Raw genomic sequence first — 10,908 nt, 5'->3', positions numbered from 1 at the left:
AAACCAGTGGGGGAATCTGTCACGCAGCGAGTACGTGACCTCACAGAACTGCAATCTTTAGGGCCTCACTGGGTGAAATGTTGAGCGTCCTCGGTTTCCTTTGATTGCTCTTTGGGGCCCTAAGGACAGAGGCAAGCAGGCAGAAGATCTGGGAAACACTGGTGTATTTTTATTACTTTCGTGAATCTTGGTGCCTTTGAAGCTTTGAAAGGAAATCTCGGATTCTGCCTAACTCACGTGGTTTAACCTAACCCACGACACCTTCACACCAAAACAGCTCCTTTCTAGAATGCATTCCTGTTGCTGTTGCCATTAAAAGTCCTCTGATACGGCTGAGTAAAACAAATAGTGTTTATTCATATTAGGAATTATGCTTTTAAAACATAGTCTAAAAAAATCACTTCGATCTCTTTCAGTTGACATTTTTCTTGTCAATCGAAGTACTCGCTTCATCTCTTTCTCATCTCTCCGTATCGTTCTCCTTGTCCTTTCACTGCCGTGTCTTCTTGGCTCTGTTGTCAAGAGAGATGTACAGAAGGTTTAGTGCACGATCTATCAGAGTAAAACCATGTGCTCTTTCAGAAAGATTTTAAGAAGGAAACTTCTTAAAACGCGAGATAGAGATTCTAATCTCTGCTTTCCCTAAGGACCTTTAATACTGTATTAAATAACGTATTAAAGGTCCTTAGGGTGTCTCGTGACTGTTTTGTCGCCAGAGTGCTTTTGTGAAGTCGGACCTCAGCTGGTCAGCGTGCAGCTATTGTCGATGCTGCGCGAGCGGTCCAGCAGAGAGACAAAGCGATGGCGCTGCTGTCGTCTCTGCTGGGCTGTGCCCAGTGCTACGAGCCAAAAGCCGCTTCTGGTAGCTCCTCGCTTCAAAGGCAGCTACGTCCTTTGCTTTCGTATCAGTAATATTGGGACTGATTAAAAATCACAGGCACGTTGTCCGGCCAAAGTTGCATGGCTGCAAACGAACCAAACTATGAACGGTTTTGGCGGGGGAAGTTTTAGGAGCACTTTGACGTTTTCTAGGTGGGAGAGACACGCTGCGGTTACTGAAAAGACTGAATTGTAAAAAGTTGTACCAAACAGTTACCGGAATGGTTGTTTTCCACTTAGGGAACGTTTTTGCGTGGGGGTTTCTTTTCCTCCAAGTCGGTGCATTGTAAGATCCTGAAGTGCATTTGTCTATAGAAAAAACACATATATTGTTTCTCAGTTTCAGCTGCGATTTCAGGACAGACTCTCTTACTCTGATATGTGACCTAAATATGACATTTGCTGAAGTATCAACGAAGGCATTGGGTGAATCGTACATCGTCCCTGAAATCCAAGCGAGTATGAAATACAGCCTGTGCCTCTAGTACTTTCAAGATCGTTTGGAATCTTGCAGCGTTGCCGTCAGGCTCACAGGATCTTCCACTTGAGGCCATTCTGCGAGGGGCATCCTTGACTTGACCAAAGTCAGTGTTCCCCTGTTGGAAATCTTCCCAAAGGCATCAATTGCTTTTCAATTAAACGAATCCGTAATCCAGTCTCCTGTTTTATCCCTGCTTGTGACAGCACTAGGGGCAAGGCAGTAGGATGGGTTTGTGCTCGACAATTGATTTTGCATCCGAGTGTGCTGCCTAACGACTAAGCATTTTGTGTAAGACCTGGTTGAAAATCATGATTATGAAAACTCTGGCTTTCTGTTTATTCCAGCTTAATTCCAAGAACTCAAATCAGTAATTCCACAAGACTCCTCAATTTTCCAGTTTACACGCCGCGTATAAGTCTTACCGTAGTTTTCCGTTTGGGTCCAAAGTCTCCTATTTGTGTCAAGCTGGTTCTTTTCTTTGGAGCATTTCCCACCATATGGCTCCGGTACAGCTGAAAAGAAAGGTAGTGAAAATGGTCAGTGGAGGTTCCTTTCATTGGAAATTCAGGCAGGGAGGCATCTCCAGATGGAGGTTCAAGCTGGCTTAAGAGAGATGAGTGAAACTGGCAAGAGGAAATTGCTTTCTCAAGCTAGGACTATTTAACTCATTGACCAGTAAATTTCTTGATGAAGTGACAGATGAAAAACACAATGATGAGAGTAACTCTGTAGACAGAAAGTAGAAAGGCAGCAAAATTTGCAATAAATAAAATAATCCTAGATCTGTCCAGTGAAAAGCCAGTTGTGTGCAAATACCCTGCAAAGCAAGGGCATTCTCTCATCCCCTGCTGGGAGGAAAAAAATTGAACGAGAAAGTTTCTTTGAGAGGAAACTGAAATTCTGCTGCAAGAGTATTTCTACTTCTGTTGCTATGAATAGTTAGAGTAAGAGGAGAAATTAAAGGTGGACTATTCTGAGGTTTATTAAATATTTCCACAGCAGAAATGTCCTACAAGATGCTGTTAATAGTGGGGGTCAGTATATTCGTGCGCGACAGCACATCGTTGCGTTCATCCCTCTTTGTTGGGCAGCGAAGAGAATTCCTGTTAGGAAGGTGGCTACGTTCTTGTTGATAAATGTTCTGTCTGCCTAATTATAAAGCTTCCCAAAGCTTTACATTTCTGCCTATGGATCCGGCCTCAATCTACTTGTGAAAATGCTGCTGGATCAAAATTACTCTTGCCCATATTTAGGCATAAATAACTTAATAGTCACCTGCAAGGACGAAATGGAAAGCAGTGCAGTACAGACAGGCATATTGGAGTCATTTTAAGGATCCTTTGTAAGCAGGAACCCACCTGTAGGCCCATTGAACATTGATTCTTGTTTGACAGAGGGTGTACGGTAGACTACATACGCTGATCTTCGAGGTTCTGGAGGGCTGAAATTAGTCTTTCTTCCAGTTTCATCATCTTTACCTTGACCCTTTTGTTTGTAAGTTGGTTTTACTTTGGGTTTATAAGTGTGAATTTCTAAAAGTAAAAAAAAAAAAACCAAACAGCTTAAACATCACCGTTGTGCTGTTACTCAAAAGTCAATATATTACAGGACTGGAGGCTGGAAGACAAGACTAAAAACTTGTTCTTTCTGCATAGTCCATTCCGAATATGGATTGTTCATATTTGACACTAGAAAAGAAAGTACCTAGGTGGTAGTAAGTCATGTAACTGTCTAGCAAAGAAAAATGAGTAAGCCAACTGTTTTATCCTGGCTATGGAAAACTGTTATACAAAGAAAGGGCGTTATTTCATCCCCTGCTGGGAGGAAAATGTTGAACAAGAATGATTTCTTGAGAGGAAACTGAAATTCTACGGCAAACCCACTTCTACTGCTATTGCTGTCAATAGTTAGAATAAATTGGTAAGTTAAAGGTGGAATATTCCAAGGTTTGTCAAATATTTCCACAGAAAGAATGACATAAAGCTGGTGTAAGTAGTGAGGGTCGGTATATTCGTGCACATCAATGCGTCATTGCATTCATCCCTCTTTGTGGGGCAGAGAAACGAACTCCTGTTAGGAAGGTGGCTGCGTTCTTGTTCGAGAATATTCTGACTGTTTGGTGTCTGTGGATCCTGCTGCAATCCACTGGTGAAAATGCTGCTGGATGAAAATTTCTCTTTCCCATATTTAGGCACAGATAACATAATAGTCACCTGCAGGGACGAAATGGAAAGCAGTGCAATACAGACAGGCATATTGGAGACGTTTTAAGAATCCTGTGTAAGCAGGAACCCACCTGTAGGTCCATTGAACATTGATTCTTGTTTGACAGAGGGTGTACGATAGACTACATACGCTGATCTTCGAGGTTCTGGAGGGCTGAAATTAGTCTTTCTTCCAGTTTCTCTCACATTAGGAATAGAAGAAGCAGTTTCGTCATCCATCCTTTGACCTCTTTGTTGGTAACCTGGTTTTATTTTGGGGTTTGAAGTGTGACTTCCTGAAAGCGAAAAAACAAACCGAAATGTTGTGCCATTACTTCCAAATTTGATCTGTTGCAGGAGATTGGGGACTATGCCGCAAGATTAAAAACATGTTCCTTCTGGATAGCCCAGTGAAATTCTGTTTAGTTATTTTATTTTCCAGAAGATGTTCAGCAATGAGATGCCAACTTTAAAGTATATTACCTCCGTTTTTGAAGGATCTGCGATCTGCTCTGGGAATACTCTCTGTCGGTTCTCTCTTTCCTGAACCTTCTCCTTCTCTTTTTGTGTTATTCGGTGCTGTAGGAGTTGTGCTCGCATCGCCTGGAAAGGCAACAGAAAGGCTGTTTTAGCTGCTTGCGCGTAAGCACAGTGAATGGCACTGCTGTTCCCTTCCTCCCACCTCTAGGAGACAGGGATTGGTTTAGTGCCATTTCCTTTCACCTCTCGGTTTTTCCCCTTCATTTTCGTTAGTTATGTGGATTCTGTCTAGCGTAACTGATGTGTAACTCTCATGCTCTCTCAGAAAATACCGTGAGACACCGGATGAAGAAGACTATGGCTGCAAAGGAAAAAGCCAGCTACAAAATACCTGCTCATTCTTTAGCTTCTCACCTTTCGTGAATGATATTTAGGAAATACCAGAAAGTACCTAGGTGGTGCTAAATCCTCTAGTGCTTTAATGAGTAAAAATGAATAAGCCAACTGTTTTCTCCAAATACCTTTGCCTGTTACGGTATTAGGTGAATTTCTTGGTTCCTCAGAAATCCATTTCTTTTCCTTTGCTTCTTGCAGCGATGGTTCTTTGCCAGCTCTGTGTGGTTTGTTTCTGAGGGATTTAGAGAACACATAATTTACTTTTAAAAAGCACACAACGTTTTCTTATGCCCAAATGCTGTGGTGTTTTGAAAACCCAGTCTCCCACTTCAGATACAAGTCTTCTTGGGTAAAACCTGGTTTTACGTGTTAATTACTCTTTCAGTATCATTTCCCAAAAGGAAACCAAAAGTGGCTGTATTTCCTCCAGCAGAGGAACTCTTGAAAGCAAAGTCAGTTTATGGGGTAGTTTAAAGCTAAAATCTCTCCTTTCTTCCTTTTTACTCCAAAACCCCAAAGTAATAATCAGGTGACAATTCACCTCCAGTAACCCGATGGATACGTTTTCTACGCTACCGAATAGATTGTAGAATTCTTCTGGGAAGAGGATGAAGCCTGTCCGTCGAGGTACTGAGGTGTAGGTGTTTCAATTTGCTGGATGTGACTACAAGCACTGTGTCTTCATTAAGATCTCCTGTGTTTGTGCAGAGGGATCAGCTCCCCTTATACGCGACGCAGGATTGCAGCTTTCTTACTGCCCTGTCTGACAGCCGAAAACTACAAAGCCTGTTCAACTTAACATAGGGCTAGTCTCAGGAAAATAACAGTTTTCAAAAGCATTTTAGCTTGGACGCATTTCTACACTTGCTTTTGTGTCACTCCAGAGAACCACTGCTTTTCCAAAATTGAGCAGGGAAACGATCGATTGGAATCAGCATAGAGGAGACTTTCTTTTTTCAGTGTAATCCAAAAACATGCAGGCTCCTAAGCAGTGGTTTTGAGCACTGAGGCAAGAGCCTCTAGAGCATAAAGATCAAGTATGAAATGGTGAAGCTAAATGTGTGCGTATTCCGTTATTTTATTTATGCTCTTGGAAACATGCTGTCTTTTATTGCCAGTAGATGAACAAGAGGAGAGGCGGGGCAACCTCTGTCATCGTTTCTCCCTGTAACAGTAATTTACCAGGTGATGTGTAGCAATGAGAAACCAATGCTCAAGTATATTACCTCCATTTTCACAGGATCTGCCATCTGTTCTGGGAATAGTCTCTGCTGGTCGTCTCCTTCCTGAATCTTCTCCTTCTCTTTTTGTAGGAATTGCATTCCCATCACCTGGAAGGGCAACAGAACGAATGTTTTAGCCGCTTGTCAGTAAGTGCAGTGTGTGACACCACATACCTGCATAAATGGGGGTAAAATGAATGAAGTGTTTTTCTGCTCTTTGGAACATTCTGTCTTTTATTGTCAGTAGATGAAACAAGAGGAGAAGAGGGGCAACCTACGTAAGAGTTGCTCTCTGTAACAGTAATTGTGATAGTGGCAAACGTGAGCCAAGAAGATGACAAGTACTTACCTCCCTGCAAGCCTCGCTCCGTGCCTTCCAAGGGCAGCAGCTCCTTTCCTTGAGGTGAAGACATGGGTTTTGTTGATTGGCGTTTGAGAGGGGGCTGAATCCTGTAATACTCTCCTAAATACAGTCCCAGAGGGAAAAAAAAAACCCACAAAGTTTACTACAGAGGCAGCATTGCTGTTTAGGACAGAGTGACTGAATTCGTATTTACCGGATTTGTAGCATATTTCCTTTATCGCTCTTTCCTCTTCCAGATCCTCAGGAGTCTTATGCACGTAGTTAGAAAGAGCTGGAGGAAATATTTTTCAAAGATGACAAGGTATGTATACAAAGACCTTCAGCAATTGTTAAGAGTCAAATAATGAATTTCTTTTTGGTCACAGGTGGGTTTTTCTGACTGCAACCTCTGGTTCTGCACAGAAAAATGATTCCTTAGTACTAGGTATTTCCAAGTGCAATGGAATTGCAGTTACAACACCTGTGAAGAAGCTACTGTTTGTAGATTAGACATGATTCAAAGTAGTCCAAAAATCTTCAGTACTCATTTTCAAAATAATCCTTCCTTTACACCCAAAAGGAAATCTTTTGAGTAAACACGTCACCAGGACGAAAAGCAGCTTGGGGCTGCCTGAGAGCTGGCACAGCGGTTTGCGGGGTGCACGCATGCGAGTAGGTCAGTCTCTCACTTTGACTCTCTGGGAATGTGAGATTCTTTCCTTCCCTGGGAATCTCTCATCTCTGAGTAAGATACAGTCAACGGTTTCACGGCAATTCTAGAATCTCTCTCTCTCTATATATATCAGAATATACACAGCTACACTTTCCTTTGAAGTAGTGTTTTCTGTGGATTCCCTTCACGAGATTTAAAAATAACTTGCTGTAATAAAATGAGACTGCCTGCAGGGTTTAGGAAATCCCTTGGACAACTTAACTGAAGCTGAAGTCCCGCAACTCTCTTTTGTGAACAAACCTGTGACTTCACCTTCAGTGAGGAGCGTGTAAAGCCCCTGTGCCACAGTTTGTTTCCAGAAGAGAAGTACCTCCTCAGCCTGAAGTTTCGTCCCCAAATTATGAGACATTTTGAAGAGTATTTGATGGCCCTCTGAACCGTGGATCACATTTTAGACTATTCAAGGAAAGAGAGAGATGTGAATTCTACCACTATTGAAACATACAGCCAGGCATTTCACAGGAGTTGGAAAATGCTGCCTCGCTCAAATCTGGTGACTACCACGTCTCATATTTTGCAGATTGGCTGGAAACTATTTCAAAAACTTGTCAACGACCCTTCTCTAAAAATGGCATGGTTATGACAACCAATGGGTGTGAAGTACATTGCAAGAGACGAAAATGCCCACTCTGCTTCCTTGTAAAAGAAAGAAAGAAAATGCTTACAGTTCTCTGCATCTTCATCCTCCTCCTCCTCCTCCTCTTCGTTGTTAAGGTTTATAATGACTGGGGGGTGAATGGGTAGTAAAAAATTTTCTGGATATTGGAGAGATTTTGGATGATGGTACGGGTGCAGACTCCCTCCTTGGACCACCTTTTGCAATGGGGCATCTGCAGAAAAAAAACTTACATTTAGTTTCCTGGGAGGGAACTAGATTGTCAAATCCAGCTTCAGACCAGCAGGTGTAGTTTTGAAACCATTGTTCTATGGAAGGAATGATTAAATAGAGAGATTGTGCCTTTTGGGCAAAATCCTCTGCCGAGTTTGGCACAAGAGGATCTTCCAATTACAGAACATATGGAAAAACACGGGTGCTGACTCCTTGGAACGGACAGATGAGGCACTGGTGAATAAAGCCCTTTGAAAAGAGGAACATTTTGATCATTCTATGCCATCTAAAAAAGGCTGGATATCTCTTCCAGCCATTGGATAGATTAGTTTGAGTCCGTAACCTTCTTTCTTCCAATTCCTTTTAAGACATTGACAACATAGGGAAACGTGTGGTTCGTTAACACCTGGGCTGAAGTGAGTAAACGGCTTGCAACTAGACATGCAATCAGGAATCTCAGCATCCTATTAAAAATACTGCAATTGGATATGTTTCCCAGGTTAAAAGCAGTAAGATGAAACACGGGCATTTTCTTTTATTGCAGTTGTTGTTGCTGGAAGGACGTTTTTGTGGGTTTACGCACTCTAACGAGCAAATTGTTAAGAACGTATTTTTACTCACTGTTACTAGGTGGCAAAAAAAGTCCATTTATCGAGCGAGGCTTGCAGTGATGGAAGGGGCAAGAGATCTTTATGCAGCCGGAAGGTCTCCTTTCCCAGAAGCAGGGGATGCTGGTGTACTTCTGCTGCAGGAGAAAACGGTTTTCAGCTCTTGCGAAGGGAACCAAAAAAGGACTCAATGGATTAGTACGCAGTACGCTCCTGTGAACATAGGAGTAAGATTCTGCGGGACCACGCTCTGGTATTGTAGAACGGTTAAAGTTGTCTTTAAATTTGTCTTAAGCTCAGTGGAGCTTTCATGATGTGAAGCTGTTCCTAGGTGACAAGAGGAGTCAAGCAGTCTACTTCCTGTCCTGCAGACTTTCCCCAGTGTGCTGGGAAGACAAAAAATCTAGGAGTCACTTAATTGTCACGTGGCTGAGGTTCCTTGCCTGCGCCTTGGGCTAATCAGGTGGATCTCAAAGGAAGTCTGCTGTGCAAGTGCAAATCTTACACTCGCACTCTCTGAGTGTTGAAGGACATGGGTCTACGGGGGGATAAGGAGTAAGAAGGAAAACCCAGAAAGATTCCCAACAAAAACTGCAAACCTAAAAGTTTGGGAATCAATGGTCAGAGACCATTCTCATTACACTGCTCTTTTTAGAGATGAAAAATAAAAGCCTAATGGGAAAAAAAGAATATCTGCATGGAATTATTTAGTTATTGCTGCTTTACTCATACACAAACTCACACTGCTGCTCTCCCTCTATGGATCAGTGTGTCGCCAGCTAAACTGTCAGCACAATGTAGCAGAGGGAGCGCTTGCACGACGACAGTCACTTTTGTCTGTCGTACTTCAAATTATTTTTCAGTGTCTCTGTCTTAATAGAGGTCACGGATTTGAGCGTCATCTCCGATTTTGCAATTCACTTATCCTGAGGAGCTGAGGCATCTTCCTCAAGCACACGATAAACAAATCATTCCAAAGAGGCGAACGCTCAGGACCATTACCCTGAACAAGCCAAGTCAGGTTTATATCCTGGATATGAACTACATCCCAGCTGAGAGCTGCAAATGCCAGGTTGCCGGTCATTTCTGAACGAGGTTCTGTGTAATGTTTTAAAGGAAAGCAAAGGCACACTTGAAAATACTGACCTGTTTGAAGGCCGTTTTCACCCAGTTCCAGACATTAACAGCTGGGTCTCAGAGCAGCGTCTGCAAAACTTGCCACTGTTGGACTATAGTCAGTACAGCTGGGCCATGCCCTGAGACACGCTGGTGTCTGGAGCCCGAGCCCACCTCCCAGGCATTAACGCCTAAATCCCCGAGGCTGGAAGTGATGCAGTGGAGAAGAGCCCTACGCAAAACCCTGTATTTTTAGGAGGTGGAACAGAAATATTTCACTGAAGGGGTAAACCCCTCTTGAAGGACTTTGTTTCAAATAACTGATTTGGCAGAAATTCAGGAAGTCCCTATGAGCAGAAGTGCTAAACATGGCCTGTTTATTCAGAATCAGTATAACGTTGATTCAGTAAGAAAGGTGAACAATGAAAGACCTTTAGGTGCCATTTTTAATTTCTGTGTCCTTGAATATTTGAGCCCAGTTCACAGGAGAAATTGTCCATAGTTTAGGTGATCATTAGTTCTTCTCACCACTTCTGAAGATCAGATGTTTTATCTCCTGATGCGGCCATGACCCAGCCAGAGTGACCTCTCAACTACTATCTTTACAGCATAACCCTCCCTTTCGACAGGGGTATAAGGAGAAAATCAAGGATACAAACCATTCTCATATCTACAGCATTTACCTGTGCGTAGGGGGAACAAGGATGGAAGTAGTGTTGGTTCCCCACTGCTGCCATTTCTGCCTTCTCTGCTTCTCCACTCTGAATGCTGGCAAAACATACATGAAACCATTAAAGCTATCAACATTCAGGCAAATCGTAATCTTATCCTGAAAGTGGTAGTTTTCTTTTGAAATCTGCACCTTCAGAACCCTAGCCCTGCTGCTGTTTCGGAAGAAAGCTCCAACTTACACTTGACCGAAGGAGGCGCTCCCTTCCCCTGCCTCCTTGAACCGGCAAAGGCGGTTGCCAGGCGGTGTAGAATGTTACATTGCCAGGCTTCCAAGGGCTCCTGGTTCCATGAGCGTCATGGCGCCTTGTGACCTGTCCAGCTTCACTTCTTCCTTTATCTCCAGTGCTTCAGAGTAAAGTAGGGAAAACCGGACCTTTTCAGAGAGTCTCCCGTGCCGGTGTTTCTTTAACGTAAAAGGGAGCGAACCCGTTTGGCAGGGCTGAAATAACACCCAGCATCTTGCTGTACGAACTGCGGTCTTGGAAACAAATCTTTGATACCCCAAAGAGAAACCTGATTCTTTCACTCTTTTTACCTAAATCTTTGGGCCCAACGTTTTTCTTACTGCACCCCTTGCTTTGGATGGGGAAACCTGCTGCTTCTCGTGAGTACACTGTTAGCTGCTCGCTGCGGACATTGTTGAGATTAATTGCTTGTTCTTGCTTCCCTGATGTCCACTGCCACAGCTAAAGCAGAACGAACGGCATACACTCATGTCCCTAATTAACAGGCCTGTTCTCATTCAGGTCATAGGCTGCCTGGGAACAAAAAATATCTATGGGGGAAATGAAGTTTCAGTCCTGGAAAACGTCTACTGCTGGCCGAGGCCAAGCTCATCAGCGATGGTGGCAGCACCTTTGCGATGGTGTATTTCAGAGGGGGAA

The 10,908-nt window shown here is 43.2% G+C and overlaps 1 protein-coding gene across 1 annotated transcript; it reads right to left on the bottom strand.

Moving 5' to 3' along the window:
• Positions 1 to 449: 449 nt before the first annotated feature.
• Positions 450 to 10,322, bottom strand: LOC147526433 (uncharacterized protein C12orf50 homolog). The gene is made up of 9 exons (XM_086629889.1): positions 10,282 to 10,322; positions 8,190 to 8,338; positions 7,405 to 7,569; positions 6,221 to 6,298; positions 6,013 to 6,126; positions 4,048 to 4,167; positions 3,657 to 3,860; positions 1,097 to 1,188; positions 450 to 512 (listed from the first exon to the last, which is right to left on the bottom strand). The coding sequence occupies exons 1-9, from the start codon at positions 10,320 to 10,322 to the stop codon at positions 450 to 452; spliced, it is 1,026 nt and encodes a 341-aa protein (XP_086486015.1).
• Positions 10,323 to 10,908: the final 586 nt, after the last annotated feature.

The sequence above is a fragment of the Tauraco erythrolophus genome, chromosome Z (genome assembly GCF_009769465.1).
Source record: "Tauraco erythrolophus isolate bTauEry1 chromosome Z, bTauEry1.pri, whole genome shotgun sequence".
Taxonomy (NCBI): domain Eukaryota; kingdom Metazoa; phylum Chordata; class Aves; order Musophagiformes; family Musophagidae; genus Tauraco; species Tauraco erythrolophus.
The sequence above is the reverse complement of the archived record's forward strand: the minus strand, read 5'-3'. Positions and strand labels throughout refer to the sequence as shown.

What these genes read in the sequence shown, in the direction of transcription:
- LOC147526433 (XM_086629889.1), bottom strand. Translation starts at nt 10,322, where the DNA reads ATGACGCTCATGGAACCAGGAGCCCTTGGAAGCCTGGCAAT. An exon ending in GCCCTTGGAAGCCTGGCAAT is followed by an intron (nt 8,339 to 10,281) that starts GTAACATTCTAC and finishes TCCCTTCGCAAG; the next exon opens with AGCTGAAAACCGTTTTCTCC. An exon ending in TTTTTTGCCACCTAGTAACA is followed by an intron (nt 7,570 to 8,189) that starts GTGAGTAAAAAT and finishes TTTTTTCTGCAG; the next exon opens with ATGCCCCATTGCAAAAGGTG.